A 25,652-nucleotide genomic window follows, 5' to 3' on the forward strand; every position below is an offset into this window, starting at 1 on the left:
GGATTTCGACTTGAAACCCTAAATTTGTTTATGGTTTCAAATTTAACTCCTAGATGATTTTAGAGTGTCAAGTCAAAAAAACTTAAATTAGTTTAGGGTTTCAATCTCAAACCCTAATTTATATTAGTATTTCTAATTGAGATCCAAAGTAATTTCGGGATTTCAGAATTGAAACCCCAAGCTATTTAGGGATTTTAAAACTGAAACCTCAATCAATTTTGATTTGTATCACTATATAATTTTAATTGTCATGGACTTGTGTCTCGTTATGCACAAATAACAAATATAGCCGCAGAAAGCAACTAAACTACATGTGGCAACAACGGGCTCTACATCATTCAACATTATAAAAGTTTCCAAGGTCATTCAACATTATATCGTTAGTTCCATCTTATATCTTTCAAATATAGCCCTGAAAGAGTCTCAAAAACATCATACAGATTCACGAAAATGCCTATTTGAAAATGCATTGACATTAAAAAGCACACAACTTTGTAGAATTCAATCAAAGAGGTAAAATCCAATAAATCACAGTACATTATGGGGTGACAGAGGAATTAGTGAAGATCCAACTTGAGCCTGACAATCAGTCAAACTCTTATAAACACCAACAATATCCCCTTTCCGCACAACAAAGAATAGGATGATAGTAGCACATCCATATTTTATGTGGGCATAATTTTAATATAACTTCTATATTCATAAAAATATATCATAAAAATAAATATATAGATATAAAAATAATTTATTTTATAATAAAAATAATTTTATAATATAATGAACGATATAAATGGATGACAAAAGAATCTCATATACAGATGTAGTATCTTTTTTTTCCCTCCCACTTTTTCCCCTTCTCCCCGACATCTCTTTTTTTTTCTCTCCTTTTTCTTCCCTTCTCCCCGTGCCTCTCGCGTCCTCCCCCCTTACACTTACAAAGGCCACTCTCCTCACTGCCAACAAACAACGCACGGAAGCCTCCTCCTCCGCCACTCTCCTCACTGCCAGCCGACGATCGTGACTCTCCTAGTGCTGCCACTTTCCTCCATTCTCCTCGCCGCCGACGACGATCGTGACCCTCCCAGTGAGCCATCTTTTTGGCGTCAACCCAATACCGTCACCCATAACCCCAAATTACGGTATATGATATTGAGTTGTGCAATGCATTTTATATCAATTTTTGACGCATGAAAAGTTTAACTGGGATGTGGATGTTGAGAAGAGTGAGAAGGGGGCCGAGAATTTTGTCTTTGAACTTGGATCCCTGTTGAATGTTGGTAGACAAATTGATGGGTATGTAGCGGAAATTGCACATGATTGAAATCTTTTGTACTTGGTAGACTCTAATCCAGTTCTTTCCACAAGTAATTTATTTTCTAGGACTTGAAATCACCTTGAACTTTGTAATTTGTGTGTTAAAGGCTTCATGTGTGTCTGAGCTAGAAAGCCGTATCCAAGGCAATCGGCACTGAATGTGTAAAAAGCTAATGTGTAAAAATGTAATTTTTTCCAGCCAAACAGAAAAATAAAAGCAATGAAACAACGGAAACCAGAATAGAGAGAGAGATACCTATAAGGAAAACGGAACCACAGAATGATAGAGAGAGAGAGAGAGAGAGAGAGAGAGAGAGATAGTTGTGAAATGGACGTAGGGAAGACGGGAGGCATGCACACAAGGAAGACGGGATGGCATGTACAGTGCCTTCACCTTTCAATCTTTTGCCACGTCAATTTGTGGATTCCTACGTGGGATCCCTGTGTGCAGCTCCCATTTTTTAAACATGCTCCCAAGTCCCCACAAATAACCCAACCCGTTTCTTTTAAACTCGTCAAAATAACCCACCAAAATGTTTCGGTCCTAAAAGCCCATAATAAACCCCTCTCCGTCGTCTTCAGTCTTCACCTACCTTCATTGCCAAAGTGATTAACTAGTACGTTAGTGTCTTATTTTAATTATCTCCCAGCTATTAACTTTTTCCAATTAGGGTTTTTTCTTCCTTTTCTTCACATTGCTTGGGATTACTATATATTTTGATTATAGCGTTTGGTTGGGTTTCTTTTAAACTTTATTTAGTGGAGAGCGTTGTGATAGCGATTAATCGACTTTCAGAAATTTGGACAATCAGGGGAAGTTACTCTGGGATGAACTGCTTGTCGCAAGTGTCTTCATATGCTGCAGCAATAGTTAGAAGGACCGGCCATCTGGTCGCAGGGAGTGCTTTGTATGGATGTGCTACTGTCTCGTGGAAAAGGGACTTTAAATACAGTGGTATCAAGGCAATCAATTTAGAACTTGTGCTGGCAAAGATTCGTGTTCGGTGCTATTCATCTCCACGGAGCGGCAAAAGTGCATCTCGTTCACGGAAGTTGGATTCTGAACCGGTGATGGAACAAGAAAAGGATGCATTCTTTGTTGTGCGGAAAGGGGATATTGTTGGTGTTTATAAGAGTTTGACCGATTGTCAGGCTCAAGTTGGATCTTCAGTAATTCCTCTGCCACCCCATAATTTACTGTGATTTATTGGCTTTTACCTCTTTGATTGGATTCTACAAGTTGTGTGCTTTTTAATGTCATTGCATTTTCAAATAGGCATTTTCATGAATCTGTATGATGTTTTTGAGACTCTTTGAGGGCTATATTTCAAAGTTATAAGATGGAATTAAAATTAATAATCACATTTATTGGAACATTATCAATTAATATGCTTAATGACCTTGGAAACTGTATATAACGTTCAATGATGTAGAGCCGGTTGTTGCCACATGTTGTTTAGTTGCTTTCTGCGGCTATATTTGTTATTTGTGCATAACGAGACACATAAATCCATGATTAATATGGATCTTCTTTGTTTGCTATTCACGTGCCAGCAGGTGCGCGCGCGCGCACACACACCACACACATGTTCTCCCATTTACTCTATAGCATTAGGTATACACGGAAGAACCAGTAAGAGTTTGCTTCTTTTTTGTTGGATTTAGTTATGTATTGAGAAACAAAAAGAATTATTAATAACAAGGATTGGACCATTAAGCCTGAACATGAAGAGCATATTGCATTATCCATTTAAATGCTTTGATCTGTCTATATATGTCTCACCACGTTTCAGTTCTGTCTCTTTGAAATTTTTCACTTAGTGATACCTGCTAAAAGTAATTTTTCATTATGGTCAGATGCTATTGTTATCTTTCTACCCAAGATGTAATGCATTTGGAAAGTAAATCACTTGTATTATTCTGTTAAGTGTAGTTTGACTAAGAAGCAAGTGTATTTTGATGATTCTTCTTTAGTGTTTGTTGCTTCCATTCAGTTTGATTGTGTTTGTCTACAACGGCTTGGTTATTAGTTAAATTGGTCATTCTCTGCCTGCTTGCAAATAAAACAGCATAACATGTGGTGGAGAAGATGATGGTCTTTTCTTGTGGCTTTTCATCAATCACTATTGCAAAATATTTAAAGATTGAGAAATCCCAAATATATCATTTTGTTTGTAGATATTAGACCAGTGATTGCTAACCAGATGATTGTCCTTCTACTGGTAGATATGTAATCCTCCTGTTAGTGTGTACAAAGGATACTCTTTGCCCAAGGACACTGAGGAATATCTCATTGCTCATGGGCTTAAGAATGCTGTTTACACCATTAAAGCTGCAGACTTGAAAGAAGATCTTTTCGGCACACTTATGCCTTGCCTGTTTCAAGTAAGATGAATTCTTTGTAAATTTTATGATTTGAAGAATATTTTTTCATCGTTTATAATGTGAAAGCTTGCTGTGCCAATTTTATGTGAACTTATTCAGTTATTTGGGGTTCTCTCTCTGTCTATTGAACTTCTTTTATTACTTGCTTTGGATCTCTTAGAAATTTGTACAAACATTTAATGTGCCAGCTCTCTGGTGATCTGATTATCTATTCTTCTTTGAATTTGAGATGCCAAATTAGCCATTGTTAGATATTTAACCTTACTCCATGTTACTTATTTTTCTGCTAAGGAAAGAGTTTGAAGATTGATACGATATAATCCCAAGTACTTATTTGGACTTCCCCCCCCCCCCCCCCCCCCCCCCCCCCCCCCCCCCCCCCCCACCCCCAATTTAATCTTTTTTGTTCTTGTTGGTTACGATCTCATATTTCATGATTATGTATATCCAAACAATTTTGTGATTTTGCCAAGAATTACCTAGTACTTTTGTATTACATTGGCTCTCTAGGGTGAATAGTTATTCAAAGAATAGTTGTACTTATTTTGTACTATCGCATGTAGGGGTGTAACCGGTCCGGTCCGGTCCAGTTTTGGACAAAATCTAGAACCGAACCGGTATGTACCGGTTTTTTCATTTTTCAAAACCGATTACGCCCTGGCTACCCTCCTAAACCGGTACATCCGGTTTTACCGGTTTTCGGTCCGATTTTCCAGTTTTTTTTTAAATGTAAAAAATATATAATAAATTATTACTTCTTATAATAAAATGTTATTAATAATTTAATATATATATATATTACGTGTAAAGCATATGATCAATTAAATTTTCATCTTTAAGATTAAACTTTTATTTTATAAATTATAAAATTATCTTATTTATAATTATATTAATAACATATGATTAAAAAAATTACAAATGTTCATATTTAAGATTAACATTTTATGTTATAATTTATAAATTATAATATGAAATTATTTCATATATGATATATAATTATATATTATATATAAAAATTTAATATGTAATTATATATTATATATAAAACTTATATATATAAATATTTTGTATAATATATAAAATTAATTTTTATATATGTATTTTTTCCAACCGGTCCGGTCCGGTTTTCCGGTTTCCCGGTTTAAATTTACACCCTAATCGCATGGTAGAAGTTTTGAGATTGGTGGCTTTAGATAACTTGGATGAATAATTTGTCTTTATATTTCAGGATCCAGCTTCTTCCAGAGCCGAAACATCTAGCAAGGATTCTTCTAAAAAAATATCAAAGGGAGTGCTTGGAGCAGAAATTGTGGTAAGTAGTTCCTAAACTTGAAAATCTTTGCTATAAGACCCACTTATAGGACATTTTTCTGCAAATATTTTTCTGACCTTGACTAGGGCAAGGTCTGTTTGTCTAGGTTATGGCAGTGTGAGCATTTGACTCCAGAGAATAGGGATAATTTGTGTTATTTAGTGCTGGAGGCTAGATGGGTCTCTAAATAATGCTAAGAGGGGGCTGATTTATCTAAGTGGAGGGCACTGGTGCTCCAAGGATTTAGAATAATTTTTTATCCTCTTTGGCAGTGTTTGGGATCATTTTAGGATTCTGTTCACATTGTATATAGTTTTCATCCTTTCCTTTTATGGTGCTCTTTTCCTATTGGCTCAGTTGTAGGTCATTTTCCATGAACTTCTAGAAGATTGTGGACTTCTTTTTTTCTTTTTATAGGTAAGTAGATTATGCACTTCTCTGCTGAGACAGAGACCCTGCCCCTCCAATGCCACCCATTCGACTAATGTTGTTGCCCCCCCCCCCCCCCCCCTCTCTCTCTCTCATGATTAGGAGTTTAGGCCAAGGGAGAATTGAGTATAATTTGAATTTTAAGCTTTAGGTGGAGTCAAATCATGGAGTACCTTTTTTTAAATGCTAAAAGTCTATTTGTCTTTTTTTCCCTGTTCTTTAGTTAGGCTTGTGGTTTAGGGTGCAAACTCTGTTCTGATACTGCTGGTTGCCTATGGTAACCCTCAAACTTTATTCAGTTGAAGGTTGTTCGTTTTTGTGCCTTGGATGATTTATGACATGTTTCTTCTTTATTTTCAATGCTTGGCAGGAAGCAATAGATTCTGTATTCATTCCAACTGATCTCAAGACAAAGTATGCAAAGCTAGATCCTTCTGCTGTTATTGAAGCTTCATCCCATACCTGTGTAAGTGGATGACATATTGATGTCAAATGGATACCTGATACCCAAGAAAAGGAAAACAATATGGGCTTTCCATATTATTTTCTTTGTAGTTAATACACCACATTGAATTATATGGGCCATCTTACTGGAGGACTCTACCAAAGTATCTATCCAAGATTGTGGATAGAAGGGAAATTTGTAATTCTTTTTTGAGAGTCTGGAAATGTTTGCATCTGTAGTAGAAAACTTAAACTTGATTCCTGCAATCATGTATTAATTAACAGAGATCCTGTATTCTTGAGTTTGATGGTGCATCAAAAGGGAATCCTGGACTAGCTGGTGCAGGAGCTGTGCTGCGAGCTGATGATGGAAGTTTGGTATGAATTCCACTGTTTTGGTTCTGTGGATTCTTTATTTGTTTTAGCTAACCTTGCTTTCAGCATAGATCTGTAGATTACAGGAAGGCTTGGGTATAGCAACAAACAATGTTGCTGAATATCGAGCTTTGATTTTGGGGTTAAGATATGCTCTTAAAAGGGGTTTTACAAGCATCCGTGTAAAAGGAGACTCCAAGCTCATCTGTATGCAGGTTTGTTTGATGTGGATTGGGTATCAAGGATGCATGTTTATTTTCTCTAGTTATCATCGTCATTTGTAGTTCATTGGTGATACATTTTTTTCCACTTCTTAACATTTATCTTCACCTATTGTTTTCTATAAATAATTTAATTTTATTAGAAAACGCAGATGGGTGCAGTCCTAGTACACGGGAAATCTTTAAGAGAACCCCCTATTCAGGAGAAAAAGAACAGCAGCTAAAAAAATCAGAAAAAGTGGGGAAAAAAACAATTAGGAGCTACTATCCATGTGTAAAGGGAGTTGGAAGCCTTCTGTCCACCATATCATCAAAGTTTCTTTATCTTCAAAGGTTTATACATTTTGCTCTCTCAAAATACACCACATCAAATATAAAGGAGCCAACGTCCACACTTCTAAAATGTGATGACACCCCTCCTTTTCTCCCAAACTCGCACTACCCCTCTCATTCTTCTAGGCATACACCAAAGGATGTAAAGAGCCAACTCCATGAATCTCTTGATACTTCACTATTAAGAAGTAGGCGATCAATAGGCTTCTCACTATTCTTACACGAGCAACACCAATCTACCACAGTGATGTTCAGTGTCCTGATGCAAATTCAATTCTGGTTGTCACTGCTTGGACTAGGTGTTGAAGAAGTCCAACATCCTGATGCAAATCAATTTTTATTAGAAAGATGAGTTTGATTAAAAGAGTTATTTATCCAGTAAAATAAATTATTTTCAATAGCTGCTTTTTAGACTCTAATTTGCATTGTCTAGCCGATTTGTTGTAAAATTAAAATTGATGTTTTGTCTTATTTCGATTTAAAAGGCTGTTGTTGGATCTAATATTATTCCATTTGGGCTTGTAAATTTACAAACATCTGGCTTTAGTATTACACCACCTTAACTCCTAACCTCAAAGGGCCAATCGTACATTTAGGAGTGAATTCCGTCTTTGCCTTTTGTGGTATGAACATAGTTTACTTTGCCACCTTGTGGCGTGGAAAGTTTGACAGGTTTGTCCAGTTTTGGCTGTTTGAGTAGACTAAGGCCTTGTTTGAGGAATGAGATGAGATGAGAAATCTGTGAATAGTAGTGAAGTAGGTATTTCCTTTGTATACGTCCTGTGTACCTGGCTTTGTCTATTCATGGTAATAAAATTTTCTTATTAACTATGAAAAAAAAATCTGTCAATAGCAGTAAGATGGTTTGTGAATAATAATGAAATGGTTTGAGTTAAGATATTTTATTAGGATTTGAAAAATGAGAGAGAAAAAGTTGAATAAAGATGTTATAAAGTTAAAATATTGTTAGAATATAATTTATTATTATTTTTGTTTTGGAATTTGAAAAAACTGAATTATTTTGTGTTTTGTTTGGAAGTTTGGAAAAATTGTAATGATTAGATGAAAATATTGAAGATTTGAAATTGAAAAGTGTTTATGTTTGAGTGATGTTTGGGAAGGAAATTGTGAAAAATTTTGAGATGAGATGAAATGAGATGATTTGTGTTCTCAAACGGGGCCTAAATGTACCGTTTACCATCCTGTGCTCTGCACGTGTGTATTCATCATGTCATATAGTGGGGCCAATGTACCAATGAAAGGGCCAAACCACTTGGCCTATAATCTAAAAAGACTAGTCAATGATACAATTGGAGGCCCATTAGAACATTATAAAGCGCAAGAACTTCTCATTCCCAAGTAATGTGGGATCTCGTACACCACCTACCCTTATCCTTATCATATTTTTTTTTTGGGGGGGGGGGGGGGGGGGGGGGGGGGGGTTATCACAGTCAAAGCATATGATCTTACCCACTTGCCTGAGCGATAGTCCATAGTGTTTTGGTTATTATATTGGTGGACATTTCCTGTGCTTGTCCTTTCTTTTTCCTTAATTTTCTATGAATAACGATATTTCTTTTCATGGTACAGGTTCAAGGTTTGTGGAAAGCAAGAAACCAGAACATGTCTGACTTGTGTGAAGAGGCAAAGATACTGATGAGCAAATTTCTTTCCTTCGAAATAAATCATGTCTTAAGGGTATGTACAGTTGATTCCATTCTTGTTTTGAATGCTATATGGAAATACTTATGGGCCCTGTACAACACATTGTAGACAGGATCCTGATGGTATGCTATACACAGCTTTGAACCTTAGCACCCGCTTATATGAGAAATTTGAGTCACTGATATAGACATGATTGCCTTCTATTGGTTGTTCACTTATAACATAACAAAATGGATGTTATAACTAAAAAAAGACTCGAGGGCATGTTTGGATAATGAGATGAGATGAGAATTCTATGAATAGTAGTGAAATGGTTTGTGAATAGTAGTGAAATGGTTTGAATTAAGATGTTTTATTGGGTCTCGTGAAATGAGAGAGAAAGTTGAATAAAAATATTATAAAGTTAAAATATTATTAGAATTTAATTTTTTGATATTATTTTTGTTTTGAAATTTGAAAAAGTTGTATTGTTTTTGTGTTTTGTTTGTAAGTTTGAAAAAATTGTAATAATTAGATAATAATTAGATGAAAAAGTTGAAGATTTGAAATTAAAAAGTGTGTTTGAGTGATGTTTGGGAAGGAAATTATGAGAAATTTTGAGAGGAGATGAAATCATCTCACTTCCCAAACAAGCCCTTAATTTTCTTATTCCCGTGCAGCTTTATATGAAACCATGTTTTCTGGTAAATCCATACCGTTATGTCAATTCTCACCGTCTTCATCAAGTCCCTTTCAGCATTCTTTTTGTTCTCTTCATGCTTTTGACTTCGATTTTTGTTCGAAACATTTACTGTATTCCTTGTGATAAGAATCCTGTTACTGGCGCTGTCATGTTATTGCATCTTTTTCAATCAACATCCTGAAATTTCCATTTTACCTCTCCAAGGACCTAAACTCTGACGCTGATGCTCAAGCAAACTTGGCAGTTGGACTTGCTGGTGAGATCCTCTCAGAATTTGTACGACTTTTGTGACTTTCTTGAATTTATTTAATTACTATCGTGTAACCTATACCGCTATAGATGGTCAAGTCCAGGAGTTGGAGAAGTAGTTCAAATGTAGGCTGCTGGATACTTTTCTATGATAGACATGTCCAATACGATGACAGGTTTGCCTTGAGCCTTTGGACTATGTTTGGCTTCATGTCGGTGACCTGGCTTTTTGACAATTAAACCCTTAAGATTGTAGGATTTCTGGATTTAGAAGTCACTGCCACAATGAGCTATGTGAATTGGTTGTTTACAGTTCATGTTTGTTTGGGCTTCATTTCAAGAAGCATCGGCATGATCTCCACAGCGTGACTAAATTGACAGCATTTGTTAATGTCATAGCAAGAGAAAAGTTGAGCCCTTGGCAGGAACCAGGTTAAGTACACTTTGGTTATGGTTTGTTCACATCACTGGGATACGATTAAACTTCAGTATAGACATTTATTCAGACAACATGAAATCTCTTACACAGATAATGTCAGCTTTATTTGTATTATTAACTGCAGTAATAATATTCATTTCAAATTGCTGTTAAAATCTTTTGGTTATTGTTCTTTTCATGTCCCCTTTTCAGTATGCAAGACCATTAAGGAGGCAAATTCATAGAATGGCAGGACATGCAATACACCAACCTAAGTTGTATAGCATGAAACAAAATATAGTATCTAAATCAGCATTGTCTCTAGAGTTGATTCTAGTGCCAACAATATTTTAGACTTGTCGATTCTCTGTTGAAAATGGTCTGTTTTAGAGAAGCAGAGGAAAATGCAGTCTTGTTGAGAAACATAAACGATAGAACCATTTCCACTGGAAATTGAACTGCTTCAGTAAATCCATCAGTTTTCTCCTAGACATTAACACTAAAATCTGCACAAATCTCACTCGTCATCTTCTCTGCTCCTAGACATTAACATTAAAGAATAAATCTTCACAACCTCCTCACACTTCACACTCCACATTTTTTTTTTAATTTTTATTATTTTTTTCTTTTATCAAATATTTATTATATGAATAATTAATAGAAAATTTGAAATAATTTAAAAAGAATAAACTAAAAAAAATTAAAAAAAAAAATATTAAAAAAGTAAAAAATTTAAAAAAATGTGGAGTGTGGTAGAGGTTGTGTAGCAAAATTCCAACCCAAATTTCAATTACAGCGTCTGCCATTTCAATAAATGGTTAACAGCACCCGTTTGGATAGTGAATGATATGCGATGATTTTAGATGATTTTAGATAAAAATTAAAAGTTAAATAAAATATTATTTTTAATAATATTATTATTTTAGGATTGGATAGTGAATGATATGCGATGATTTTAGATGATTTTAAATAAAGATTAAAAGTTAAATAAAATATTATTTTTAATAATATTATTATTTTGGGACTTGAAAAAATTAAATTAAAATTTAAAAAAGTAGAATTTGTTATTGTATTTTATGTAGGAATTTGAAAAAATTGTAATGATAAGACGAAATAGTTTCTCAATCCAAACGGGGAGAATTTTGAAAATATATGTTCATCTCATTTCATCTTATTCCATCTCATTTCCTTCCCAAATATCATTAAAATACAAATACTTTGAAACTAGTCATTATAACATTTTCAAACTAATCATTATAACTTTAACAAATTTTTAAATAAAAAACAATTTAATTTTTTCATATTCAAAAACAAAAATTATATTAAAAAATTATATTCAAACAATATTTTAATTTTATAATATTTTTTATTAAACTTTTTCTCTCATTTTTCCAAACTTAATAAATACTTAACTCAAACTATCTTACTATTATTTATAAACCATTTTATTGTTATTCACAAAATTATCATCTTATCCCATTCTCCAAGCTTTGAAAAAAGTTCACTTCATGTCATCTCATTTCCTTCTCAAACATCATTAAAACATAAACACTTCCAAATTAATCATTATAATTTTTTTAAACTAATCATGACAGCTTTTCCAAATTTTTAAATAAAAAATAATTCAAAATTTTTAAATCCAAAAACAAAATTAATAAGAAAAAATTATATTCCAACAAGATTTTAATTTTATAATATTTTTTATTAAACTTTTTCTCTCCTTTTCCAAAACCTAATAAATACTTAATTCAAATTATTTCACTACTATTCACAAATTATCTCACTATTATTCACAAATCATCTTATTATTATTCACAAAATTATAATCTCATCTCTTTCTTGAGCAATCCCTAAGAGAGTATAGGATCACCGAAAGGGGTGTGCAAAAAGTAGCTAAATCTGTTAAAAATATTTCCACAGGCAACATAGTTTAGTACAAGTATTATTTCCACAAATCAATTCGTCATGTTTATGAGTAAGTATACAAGTTGAGAACCAAAAAAATCTATGCACACACAACACACTATACTAGGAAAGCCGAGGTTCAATATTCTCTTTTGGTTGAGAGAAAGAACGTTCCAAGTTATTACTCAACAGAGGATCAATCCTACGAATAACTTAAAGAATAATATATATAATAAAATTCTCGATTTTGTGTTGATTATGGCTCATTTTCCAACCATTTGTGCAAGGAAAAACTCCACTTTTCCAATGTCCTAGAGATCACCCGAAGACACTGTTTACCAATAACACGTACAGTGATTAAAATTCGCCATTCGACAACAAACTTGTAATTGATTGTATTCCTTTCATTGGTACATCCAACGACAATTTTTTTTTTTACCCTTACACCATACCTTTCTACCGTAGGAGTCTCTGTATATTCAAGTTTTTGCAGGGTTAATCAAGCTTCCATTTAGGAATGGGTAAATTTTGCAAATTTCATGCCAGTCATTGATACTCTATCTTTACTCTCCTACATGTATCACATTCTTCGATAAAGCGAGTGACGTCCCTCTTCATCACTTTCTACTAATATCATTTCTTGAGATCTTGGTACAATTTCTTTCCTCCTAGATTCATGGTGTATGGTGAGGAGTTGGATTTTATTGAAAACACAAAAGAAAATGCAAGATGAATGTCACCAACATAACCATGACTCAGCTGAATTGGATAGCCATCAAGTCCAGGATGGCTTCGAAGAAAAAGGAAAGAAAGTGGAAGCAATAGGAGGGATGGAATAAAGCTACAATGTGCAAAGGGATCAACGTTTTTTTTTTTTTTCTACTTTTTGTACAACACAAAACTTTGTTTTCTTCTGTTGTCCTTGTACAGGTTTTGTCATCAAATGACCTCAATTATTTTTGTATAAATACTGACCTCGAATGTATAGAACACATAAAAGTTAAAATGATAAGAACAGAGAAAATGTTTTTCTTTCTCAAGCATGGTTATTGCCTTACTGTTTTTTTGTTCTTCATTAGCAGCATAGTATTTGTTACTTTTTGTTTTACCTTTTCTTACATAGTATCAGAGCATCATGGTTGATTCCATCAACTCCAATGTCAATCAAAACACAAATTCAAACTCAAATATTCTTGATCCATCCCAACCAAACAACCCTTATTTATTGGCTCCAATGACAGTTCTGGAGCCCTTCTTGTCACCAAAATGCTTGATTCAAGCAACTATTATTCTTGGGCATGTTCAATGAAAAGAGCTCTTCGCATAAAAAATAAATTTGGGTTTGTTGATGGGAGCATTTGTGAACCATCTGAGGCTGATAGTCCATTGATGGATCATTGGCTTCGTTGCAATGACATAATCATCACCTGGTTGCAAAACACTATGTCTGTTGACATCAAGAGTAGCACCCTTTATGCTGAGACTGCTCACCAACTATGGAAGGAACTTGAACAACGACTTGCACAGCAAAATGCTCCCAGGATTTATGAAGTAAAGCAAGGTATTGCTACAATAATGCAAAACCAAGACACTGTAAGTATGTATTACTCTAAGTTAAAAGACTCTGTTGGATGAATTGATGAACTATGAATCTATTCCTAATTGCACATGTGGGGGTTTGGAAACAATAGTGGATAACCAAGAAAGAGACTGGGTAATGAAGTTTCTTATGGGTTTAAATGACACATACAAAGCCCTTAAGGCTCAGACCCTTCTAATCAAACCTTTTCCTAGTCTAAATGAAGTGTACTCCATAATACAAGAAGAAGAAAATAGGCGACATATTTCTATAGACACTTTAGTTGGTGATTCCATGGCTATGATAGCAACTGCTAGAGATGTGGGAAGGCAGAATACCACACCTCAAAAAAAATATTATTGCACATTTTGTAAAGGGCCTAGAAATTCCTTAGAAAGATGTTTTAAAACTAACCCTGAGAAACCAGTGTGTAGCCATTGCAGAATGCCTGGCCATGTTGCAAAAAAGTGCTTCAAACTTTAGGGTTATCCACTAGGCCACAAACTCCATGGGAAGGGCAGACCAACAGTTGTCAATCAAGTCACTACCCTTATGACATCTAGACAAGAGATAATCAATGACAACCAAGCAGTACACACTCAAGAGCAATATTCACAGCTAATTGCCTTACTCAATTCACAACCCAGTCATTCTCACACACCTCCACTTAATCAAGTCCATTCCCTTAGTCATTCTGAATCTAACATGTCAAAGATATCTGGTATCTCACTTTGTTTCTTAGCTTGTAGTATAAACACACGCATTACTTTTGATACACCTTGGATAATAGACATAGGGGCGATAGGCCACATGGCCTGCTCAACCTCCCTTTTCACTACCATCAAAAGTGTTGCTACATATTCTGTAGCTCTCCCAAATGGTGAAACTGTCAATGTTTCTCATGTTGGAACAACGAAGTTATCAAAATACTTGACTCTGCATGATGTGCTTTGTGTTCCATCCTTTTCCTTTAATTTCATATTTGCTAGGAAACTTAGTCAAAAATCAAGATGTTGTCTTATTTTTCTACATAAAGGACCTTTTAACTTGGAAAACGATTGGAATGGATGAAGTAAGGAATGACTTGTATCACCTACTGAGGAATGAAGTTTCCCCTACAGCTTTAGTTTAAGCTCTATCCTTTCTAACCACCAACTCTGACATTTCTGCTTCTGTTATCAACAATCAAGAAGATTTTTGTCTGAGACACTATAGACTTGGACACCTCTCTGATTCTAGGATGAGCTTGATTAGATGACCTTTTTTATTTTGATGTTACTTCCATCCCCTGCTCAGTTTTCCCTTTAGCATACATAAACTTCCTTTTTCCTGTTAGCCTTCACAAAACAGCAAGATATTTTGATTTAGTCCACTGTAATCTTTAGGGGCCTTGTAATGAGATTAGTCATGATGGATCAAGATACTTTTTGAGTATAGGTGATGATTTCAATCATTGTACCTGGGTATATATGCTAAAACTAAAATCTGATGCAACTGGAGCTTTACAACAATTTTGTGCCATGACTGAAACCCAATTTGATTCCAAAATTAAAGTGATTAGAAGTGATAATAGAAGGGAATTTGACATGAAAGATTTTTATTTAAAAAAAGGCATAATCCATCAGGAAACTTGTGTTGAAACACCTCAGCAAAATGCTGTTGTAGAAAGTAAACACCAACACATCTTGAATGTAGCTAGGGCCCTAAAGTTTCAAAGTAAAATTCCAATGAGATATTAGAATGATTGCATTCTCACTATAGTGTACATCATAAATAGAACCCCCTCACCATTGCTTAAAAACAAGATTCATTTTGAGCTCATTTTTAAGACCAAACATGTTTACTCTCTTCTTAGGGTATTTGGGTGCTTGGCCTTTGCCTCTACTCTGGTCAATAATAGGCACAAGTTTGATCCTAGAGCTAGGAAGTGTATGTTCTTGGGTTCTTGGGTTATTCTTTTGGGGTTAAAGGTTATAAGCTACTGGATCTAGAGACAAAAAGAGTCTTCATCTCTAGAAATGTTATCTTCCATGAGAAGATTTTTCCATATAAAACTGAGACTATAACCACTCCACATGACTTGCCAAGTCCAACTACATTATCTTTCCCCCAACCATTGGATACTGCTCTTGACCACACTTCTGAGTTATTTCACCTTAAACCTGAACTAGATGTCAATATAAAGAATGCAGAAAACACTTCAAACACACAAAATTCACCAGAACCTCTTAGAGAAGAGACATGCCAGTTCCACCAGTCCTCACATGCCTATAAGGTCCACCAGAGACAAGCATGCACCACCTTACTTGCTGGACTTCATTTGTCAACAAGCATCCTCACTCCCCATTCACAAAAGTTAAACAAGAAGAAAGGATCAAGACTTATAGGTAATGCCTCTCCTCTTGATGCTACTCTGTCTTATCATAAACTGTCCAGCACATATAAAGCCTTTGTTGCTTCAATCACAAAGCAAATAGAACCTAACACATATGCACAAGCTGCCAAAACTCTTGGTTAGTGCAAGGCAATGCAAGCTGAAATAAAGGCCTTAGAGATCAATGACACTTGGACTGTAGTTGATTTGCCTCATGGCAAGGAGGCTATAGGGTGCAAATGGGTGTATAAGATCAAGTAAAATGCAGATGGAAGTGTTGAGAGGTATGAGGCACGGTTAGTGGCAAAGGGATACACACAACAGGAGAGGTTGGATTACCATGAGACTTTCTCTCTTGTGGCAAAGTTAGAAACAGTGAGAAAATTGCTTGTTGTAGCAGCTGCTAGAGGGTGGAATTTGCACCAATTCGATGTGAACAAGGCATTCCTCCATGGTGATTTGGATGAGGAAGTTTATATGGAACTTCCACTAGAATATTCTGATGGTAATTGTGCAAAAGTTTGCAAACTTCATAAGAGTTTGTATGGATTAAAACAGACATCAAGGCAATAGTATGTCAAGCTCTCAGATTTCATTGTTCAAAGGGTTTCAAACAGTCAAAATCAGATTATTGTCTTTTTACAAGGTCAGTGGGGGAGTCCTTTATAGCTATACTTGTCTATGTGGATGATCTTATGATAGTAGGCAGTGACATGGATATTGTTCATTCTCTCATGCATCAAATCTTTCCAGCATGATAGATTTAAGATAAAGGATTTGGATACTTTGAAGTACTTTTTTGGCTTAGAAGTGGCAAGATCAGAAAAGGGAATTTATGTATGTAGAATAAAATATGCATTGGACATATTGTCTGACTCGGGAACCATTGGAGCAGCTCTTACTAAGATACCCCTAGATCAAAGTAGCAAGTTGCCCAAAGATCAAGGTGCCTTGCTTAAGGATCCTTCTATTTACAGAAGACTTTATTGGGAGGCTTCTTTTCCTCACCATCACCAAACCAGATTTAGCATATTCAGTCCAGTTCCTTAGCCAATTCATGCAAGCTCCTAGGGTCCCATACTTGGATGCTGCTCAAGGTGATAAGGTATATAAAGAGGGCTCCATGCCAAGGATTGTTGTACTCTTCACAGTCAAACCTGCAACTTGAGGTGTACTGTGATTCGGATTGGGGGGCATGCCCAGATACACGAAGGTCTGTGACAGGAAACTGTGCCTTTCTTGGTCTTTCCCTAGTGTCTTGGAAATCTAAGAAACAAAACACCATCTCTAGGTCCTCAGTTGAAGCTGAATATAGAGCCATGTCAAGTGCTTGTTGTGAATTAACTTGGTTAAGGTTTTTACTTCAAGACTTAATGGTAGATCATCCTCAGGCAGCTGTGTTATACTGTGACAATAAGGTTGCATTACGCATAGCTGCAAATCCAGTGTTCCGTGAACAGACTACACACATAGAACTTGATCTTCATTTGGTCCGTGATAAAATCCAAGAAAGAAGTGTCATTACTAAGCATGTAAGTAGTAGATCACAAGTTGTAGATATTCTGACTAAGGCACTGGGATCTAACAGCCTCTACACACACTTGTACAAGATGGGAGCAAAAAACATCTACTCTCTATCTTGTGGGGCCTGTTGAAAACACAAAAGAAAATGCAAGATGAATGCCATCAACATAACCATGACTCAGTTGAATTGGACAGCCAACAAGTCCAGGATGGCTCAGAAGAAAAAGGAAAGAAAGTGGAAGCAATAGGATGGATGGAATAAAGCTGCAATGTGCAAAGGGACTAACGTTTTTTTTTTCCCTACTTTTGTTCTTTTCTTCTTTTTGTACAGCACGAAACTTTGTTTTCCTCTGTTGTCTTTGTACAGGTTTTGTCATCAAATAACCTCAATTATTTATGTATAAATACTGAGCTCGAATGTATAGAACATATACAAGTTAATGATAAGAACAGAGAAAAGGTTTTTCTTTCTCAAGCATGGTTATTGCCTTACTGTTTTTCTATTTTTCAGCAACATCATAGTATTTGCTACTTTCTATTTTACCTTTTCTTATAGATTTTGAAAAAATTCCTCGTATAAACTCTTGGTTATTTGAGATCACTTTTTGCCCTTCGAACAATAAGATCGCATCCTCGCCCAAACTAAAATGGGTAGGTCATTCGCCTATGCCAAGTTTCTTTCGACTCTCCAACAACTTCCAATTCTTCTCTTGTTGCTCTCACAATTTGTCAAAATTATTTATCCTCAAATGATATAGAGTGGCAAGAACCTCCCTTGGTGACCTGTCCTCTACCAGTAAAAGCCTCATATTCTCTAAGAACAAATCTACCACCAAAATTTTCCCTTTATCCTTTGCCTTTGACTTACAAGTTAGGCCATCCACGACTAAGTTAGACTTACTCGGGTGATACTTAATCATGTACTGGTAATCACTGATGGTCTCCAACCACCTCCGATGTCTCATGTTAAGGTTCGCTTGCGTAAAAAAGTGCTTCAAGCTCTTGTAATCCGTGTACACCTCGCACTCTTCTCCATATAGATAATGTCATCATATCTTCAAGGTAAACACTATTGCAGCTAATTCCGTGCCATGGGTGGGGTAATTATTTTCATGAGTTTTCATTTATCTAGATGCATAGGCTACCACCTTGCCTTTTTCCATTAGAGCACACCCTATATAGATAGTGTTGCCATATTTTTAGTGTAAACACTACTGCGTCTAATTTCATGTCATAAGTGGAGCAATTATTTTCATGATCTTTCAATTATCTAAATGCATAAACTATCACCTTGCCTTTTTGCATTAGAACACATCTGAAATCATATTTCGACGCTTCACTGAATACCACGAATGACTTGTATGGCTCCAGTAAAGCTAAAATAGTGGTCATGATTAATCATCTCTTCAATTCCTCAAAACACAGCTCACATCGATTAGTCCATATGAACTTAACATCATTCCTTATCAATGTTATAAGAGGACTTGACAATTTGGAAAATCCTTCCATAAACCTACGATAATAACCAGCTAAACCCAAAAAACTCCTGATTTCCTATACTAAGGCAGGTCGTTTCCTATCCGTCACAACTTCTACTTTGCTTGGTTCACCATGATATAATTCCCTCTCCAGAGACTATATGGGCTAGAAATCTTACTTCCTTCAACCACAACTCGCACTTACTGAGTTTAACATACAATTGGTGGTCCTTGAGGGTCTTTAGTACCATCCTCAAGTGATCTCCATGCTCCTCAATATTTCGAGAGTACACTAGATATCATAAATAAACACTACTACAAATAAATCTAAGAATAGTCGAAACAACCTATTCATGAGATCCATAAAAGCTGCTGGCATTCGTCAACCCATAAGGCATTACGGTGAATTCATAGTAACCATATTTAGTCCAAAAAATCATCTTATATACATTACCTTCCTTAATCCTTAGTTAATAGTACACTGATTTGAGATCGATTTTAGAAAAAACTGCAGCTCATTGCAACTGATTGAATATATCGTTTATCTTAAGTAATGGGTACCTATTCTTAAACATGAACATTAATATTAAGTTATTATTATAAACCTACGTTTGATATATGTATATACATATCAAGGATAAATAAATTTTATGGCATAATGAATTATGATATATATTATTTTTTATAAATATATTTATACACATTTGATCATATGTATTAATATAAAAGGTGTATAGTCTAACTTATATAGATTATAGTTAAATTCCATATTATAGTAGTATCTGTCTCTACTCTAGAAAAACTTTGTGAGATTTTCATCATTAAAACCACATTGAGAAATTAGATCAAACTGGACCGGAAAAAATTGGTAGTTCCAGTTTTGGTGATGAATCGGTTCGGTATCGATTTTTCAATTTTCAAAACCGGTGTATACCGATTATACACCGGTTCGGTTATAAAATATGTCCAAAATTAGATCGAATCGGATTGGTTACAACTTACACCCGTAATTCCCCCCGAAATAGTAGAAACTGTAATTGCCGTCGTGCGTATGGCCTGAGCTAAGTGAAGCCGAGTTCACGATGGAGGATAGTTTCAAGTTGATAGAGTTTTATATGAAGATTATTATGCGTTTGATTAGTGGTATTGAAAGGGTTTTAGGAGGGAAGCATGGCCCTAATGTATGCTAATAACTGAAGAGATTCTCACCCTTGAAATTGTTTTATCCTAATGGACTATTTTATGGAAGTCATTTTGAAATTATTAGTCGAGAGGGATGAAATCTTGGAGGCATGAGATCAGGTTTAGGACCATATAACCTTAAATAATGTGCTTCACTTTTGAGGTTTAAAGTGAATCAATGTTCTGGGACCTTACTTTATTATATGGATGGCTTAACTTGATATTTTGGATGAAAGATGAATTATTATACTTGAATGAAATGGGAAGTTGTTTTAGATTTAGCATTCTAGTACATTGTATGTTGATAAAAAAAAACATTATCTGCTACGTTTAATGCATACTGTTAGAAACATGTTAGGTGCATTACATCTTATCTATCATGAACGGGGTATGTAATCTTATGCTGCATGTTCCGATGGTTAAATCTCCGTCATATCTCAAGCGGAACTTGGGGGCGTCACACACTCCTTATGCTATACCCGACTTTAAATTAGCTCTCTATGTTTTTTTAAAAAAAACACCTCGTGGTTTCAGTTATTTAAAATATAGGTCCATCTATTAACTTTTTCATCCATTAAGTTTAATGAAAAACATGTGGCTCAATCATAAACTATCGCGTGTCCTCAAAATAATCTTTTAAAAAAACAAATAAGAATTTTATTAACAAAAATTAATTTTTATTATTAAAAAATAAAAATTAAACAAGAGGATAAGGTGGGACAACCACCGGCAATAGGGGTGCACCCCAACCACTGGCGGTGGCCAAAATCAATCGATCTTCGTGGTGGATGGAAACTACCTCTTGGTGGCCTTGTATGGGCCACCTCGTGTCTGTTGAGGTGGTGCCTCAACCATTGGAGGCATCCGAACCATGCCAAAGGATATGGCACCACCATGACAACCAAATGGGGGCCACCTTTGTGGTGGCCGAAAACCGGCCAACGCGAAGGTTGGTGTTGGTGGTTGGGGTTGCAGCCGGTGGTGGATATCCCTCATTTTTTTCTTTTTTCTTTTTTAATTTTTTATATTTAATAATAAAAATTCATTTTTTTTTTAAAAAAAGTTGACAATCTTTTAAGAAGATTGTGGAGGACATGTGATAGTTTGTGATTTGGTCATGTGTTTCTTTTCAGTATTGATAGATAGAAAATTTGACAGAGAGACTTATTTCTAAATAATTAAAACCATAAAGTGAAAAAAGGATGTTGCTAGGGGCAACTCAGCCTTTACCACTGGAAGTATCGCTAGTTGAAAATTTTTTATTTTTGTGATTTTCTTTAAAACATTTGTTTAACATCCTAATCATTAAGAAAAATAAATAAAACAAATACACAATTTTATTAATAGTCACTTCTTTAATCATTAAGTAAAATAATAAAAAAATAAAAATACATAAATGATGAGATTTATGGGAACAAACTCATGAGATATTTTAACATTTTTCGTGAAAAAATATAAAGAGTTCAATGTGGAGAGGGAATGCGCGGCAACTTTATCTATTTGTTTATTTTAATTATTATAATCATTTACGGCCCATCGATTAGCCCAAATATGATTGAGACAAAGATCCAATGAACTCACAGCCCAAACGCACAAACCAAACGAAACTACCCACCGTACTATAAAGTGCCACTCAAAACCTAGTTTGCACCCGTAAACCCTAGTGTCCTTCACCCCAATATTCGGTTTCATTTCCACACACTGAGCACCGATGGCTGCAGCCGCCGCACGCCCTCTCGTCACCGTTCAATCACATGATGGCGCCGAATCAGCCGAAAACGTTCACCTGCCGGACGTTATGAGGGCCTCGATCCGACCTGACATCGTCAACTTCGTCCACGCCAACATATCCAAGAACAAACGGCAGCCGTACGCCGTATCAAAGCGCGCCGGCCACCAGACCTCCGCAGAGTCCTGGGGAACCGGACGCGCAGTTTCCCGTATCCCCCGTGTCCCCGGCGGTGGGACCCACCGCGCCGGCCAGGGTGCTTTTGGTAACATGTGCCGTGGCGGCCGCATGTTCGCCCCCACGAAGATCTGGCGCCGCTGGCACCGCAAGGTTAATGTCAACCTCAAGCGCTACGCCATTGTTTCGGCCATAGCCGCATCCGCCGTCCCCTCCCTTGTTCTTGCCCGTGGACACAGGATCGAGTCGGTTCCCGAGTTGCCCCTGGTCATCAGCGACTCAGCCGAGAGCGTGGAGAAGACTTCGGCGGCTCTCAAGGTTCTGAAAGACATTGGTGCTCACCCCGATGCCGAAAAGGCTAAGGACAGCCACTCGATCCGTCCAGGCAAGGGTAAGATGCGAAACCGCCGTTACATCAATCGCAAGGGCCCACTGATTGTTTACGGAACTGAGGGGGCGAAGCTCGTGAAAGCGTTCAGGAACATTCCCGGGGTTGATATCGTGAACGTGGAGAGGCTGAACCTGCTGAAGCTGGCTCCCGGTGGTCACCTCGGGAGGTTTGTGATCTGGACCAAGTCGGCATTCGAGAAGCTGGACTCGATCTACGGGTCATTCGAAAAGCCTTCGGAGAAGAAGAAGGGGTATGTGCTGCCGAGGTCGAAGATGGTGAACGCTGACCTGTCGAGGATTATCAACTCGGACGAGGTGCAGTCCGTGGTGAAGCCGATCAAGAGGGAGGTTAAGAGGGCGCCAATGAAGAAAAACCCACTGAAGAATCTCAACACCTTGCTGAAGCTGAACCCCTACGCCAAGACCGCCAGGAGGATGGCTCTTTTGGCCGAGGCAGAACGCGTTAAGGCCAAGAAGGAGAAGCTTGACAAGAAGAGAAAGCAAATCACTAAGGTTTGCCACTTCCATGCTAATTTCCTTCTCTTTCTTTTTCTAGCTTCATATACTATAATGCTCTGTAAATGAGGTGGGATTTTGCATTGCTTGCTTCTAACCATTGCATTACGTTTCGACCAAACAATGGAATAGACATGAGCAACCTAGGGCCGTTCTTTAAACAGACATATAGAAAGCATTATTTGTAGCGGTAAGTGATTATAGTTTTATTTGGTATTTGGAACAATAACTTTTGTCTGCCCATGTAATATAATGCTCTAGTATTTGCTGGGTACCTCTGGTGCCATATACAACAACTCCAGGGAAAGAGTTAGCTACGTCTGACCATGATTCTAAAAGGACTAGTTAATTTGAAGCTTTCCTAGGATCATAAAATTCCCTAGATTTTCATGATTTCATCCTAAAAACAAAAAAAAAATCGTATAATTACCAATGGTTTCACCAAGTAAGTAGTCAAAGTGGGATTGAACTGTACAGACTACGCATATAACTCGCACACTCAATGTGAATTCTTTTTCCCAATGTGGGATTGGGGTGTTACAATTACCTAACCAAGCGCTGTTATTGAAAACTCAACTAGGTTTCCACAATCCTTTTGCTTTTTTTTCTGTCCTCTCAGTTGTTTTAGGTTATCTGTGTGCATGAGCCCAATGTTACCGGTTTGATTTCCCCAAGGATTGCTGTGCTAGTCTTCCGGGGGTTTAGATTCGAGGAGTCCTAAAGGCTCTGTTGTGGGTGGTTCCCCGTCATTAAAAAAAAACAAATGTTTTAGGTTATCTGTGGCCCTTTTTACAAGGATCATCACTTTTTTTTTTCCCTGAGCCTCAATTCTGTAGTTTATCATACTTCTTTCTAATGGGCGTCGCTGATAATGTCAATCACATCTTTTTTGTGGTAGCAGCTTTCTTGTTGGTGACTGATGATTGTTCAATGTAAAATTGTAATGCCATTGGTGATTTCAGCAGCTTATTAAAGGACATATTTGTGTCACCTTGTTTCTTTTGGGTTTTTCAGGACGAGGCTTCTGCAATTCAGGCTGCAGGGAAAGCATGGTACAAGACAATGATATCAGATAGTGATTACACCGAGTTTGAGAACTTCACTAAGTGGCTAGGAGTCTCTCAGTAATTTACCCTTTTTGTTTGAAAATCCTGTAGGCCCCTTCACTTGTTTTACTTTGTGGTGTTCATTTAGTTCTTTTACGGTTTTGAGACATGGATTATATTAGGTGGGAGGAAATGAGATAATATGACTTGGAAATTTTTTCCCTTTCCTCTCACTTTTTCTTTTTAAAATATCGATTTCTGCGTTGGAGTTTGTATTTTTGGAACCGTGTAATTGTATTACAGATTTGGTTTTCTCTCTCTTTAGATTTTTTTTCCCCAATCCGTACAACTCATATTCAGTTGATTCCGATGACGTTTGGTGGTCTGTTACGGTGAGATTAGTTCGAACTTTGACTGGTTAGGTGTGATCACAATGGGATTTCCAAAACACGATAGCATCGAAGGTTTTTTGGTTATCAAAGGAGGGAAGTTTTTTGCTTACTACTACTGGAGGACTGTATGATAGGAGTAAAAAAGGACTTCTACACCGCGGTAATGGAAGGGAATCACAGTTTCATAGGGCAATGGTGTTCAAATACTTGCGTTCATTTTATGGCTATAGTGGAATATGGTGGTGGTAGCAGGTGCAGTTTTATCTTCATACTAGAAGATATGAAAGGGAAGGGATAATGGAGGTGCTGTGGGAGTTCACAAACGTTCATAAACCAAGGGAGAGGTGGAAACCACACTAGAGGAGGAGCACCTTTGAGGCCACTATTGGCGGTCCTTCAGTCGCAGAACTGTTTCTATAGAAAGGCTCTGGTATCGGTGCAACTCCATGAAAATAGGGGGTGGAGGCAGAGGCGACGTGAAGGATAGGGGAGGAGCCAATAAGTCAAGGTAATGCACATGGGTTGACAAAGCTCCTCGTACTGCTAGAACAGGTACTACACAGTGGTAAGGTGGCGTTGGTAGGTTTGCTGTCAACCTAGCAGACGGGTGTACTCCGCTCAATGGCTGATCTACATATATTGTGAGCGGCCATGACCCACCCCCAAAAAAAAAAGAAAAAAATTTACAATCTCCTTATTCCCATATACTTTTTAAAATTTTGTAAAATTTCAATATACATACAAATGTCTCTTTCTAATTTTATTTTCTATAACTCCTAGATTTTGTATAATTTCTATATATTACCTATTTTCAAGGATGTGACCTCACTAAAATTAAATTAAAACTAAGATAAGGACAAATAATAAATTATTAACATTGATCCCAAAATTTTTTATTGTACAATTTTAAGTTTCTTAATATAGAATTTAAAGAGAAAATATCAAAAAAACTATTTAAGATGGATGATTTATTTATATGAAAAATAGTGAAGATGATTTATCCTTAAAATTTTATTGAGTAAGGAAAAGTTTATCAATTGTAGTATTCCATACTTAATGTGATGCCAAAATAGATAGATTTTACATGAAATTTGATAAACTAGCTTAGATATTAGAATGAAAGATGACATTCTTAAAGATCATTTGAAAGTTTCTAAGAGGAAAATAATTTCTAAATATTTCATATTTACAAAAATAATAATGGATGAATATTATTCAATAAAGTATTATCCTAAAAAATCTAAAACAAATATTAAGTTGTGTTTTTAAAATTTTATTTTTATGTTATTTGGCAAATTATCAAGATTTAATTTTATATATGTTTTAAGATTTTGTAATATTTATTCATTTTATATAAACATATCGTGCGATAGAAAAGTTGGCCCCCTTAAGAAAAGTTGTTGGTTCTGCCACTGAGTACGCTAATGTTGTTAAGGTACAACTGGGTGTACTTTAGGACAAAGTGGATTATTTGATACAGTGTGAAGAGAAAAAAAGAGATTTGGACGTGGGCTTGGAGATCAGTGTTTTCGG

At 36.1% G+C, this 25,652-nt stretch overlaps 2 protein-coding genes across 4 annotated transcripts; both read left to right on the top strand.

Annotated features, from left to right (window-relative positions):
* The first annotated feature begins 1,778 nt into the window (after nucleotides 1-1,778).
* Nucleotides 1,779-9,991, top strand: LOC121266121. Of its 3 annotated transcripts, none has more exons than XM_041169851.1 (10): nucleotides 1,779-1,931; nucleotides 2,127-2,484; nucleotides 3,541-3,699; nucleotides 4,928-5,011; nucleotides 5,811-5,906; nucleotides 6,170-6,262; nucleotides 6,331-6,474; nucleotides 8,404-8,511; nucleotides 9,365-9,416; nucleotides 9,500-9,991. In XM_041169851.1, the coding sequence occupies exons 2-10, from the start codon at nucleotides 2,143-2,145 to the stop codon at nucleotides 9,526-9,528; spliced, it is 1,107 nt and encodes a 368-aa protein (XP_041025785.1). In that variant the 5' UTR covers nucleotides 1,779-1,931; nucleotides 2,127-2,142; the 3' UTR covers nucleotides 9,529-9,991. The 3 variants fall into 3 exon arrangements, with proteins under 3 accessions (XP_041025785.1, XP_041025786.1, XP_041025787.1); XM_041169852.1 differs by having other exon boundaries at nucleotides 1,784-1,931; nucleotides 2,111-2,484; XM_041169853.1 differs by lacking the exon at nucleotides 1,779-1,931 and having other exon boundaries at nucleotides 2,026-2,484.
* Nucleotides 9,992-21,502: 11,511 nt separating this feature from the next.
* Nucleotides 21,503-24,049, top strand: LOC121264702 (60S ribosomal protein L4-like). Its single transcript, XM_041167991.1, has 2 exons — nucleotides 21,503-22,678; nucleotides 23,696-24,049. Exons 1-2 carry the CDS (start codon nucleotides 21,581-21,583, stop codon nucleotides 23,807-23,809), a joined length of 1,212 nt encoding a protein of 403 aa, XP_041023925.1. The 5' UTR covers nucleotides 21,503-21,580; the 3' UTR covers nucleotides 23,810-24,049.
* The last annotated feature ends 1,603 nt before the right edge of the window (nucleotides 24,050-25,652 follow it).

The sequence above is a fragment of the Juglans microcarpa x Juglans regia genome, chromosome 5D (assembly GCF_004785595.1).
Source record: "Juglans microcarpa x Juglans regia isolate MS1-56 chromosome 5D, Jm3101_v1.0, whole genome shotgun sequence".
Lineage (NCBI taxonomy): Eukaryota > Viridiplantae > Streptophyta > Magnoliopsida > Fagales > Juglandaceae > Juglans > Juglans microcarpa x Juglans regia.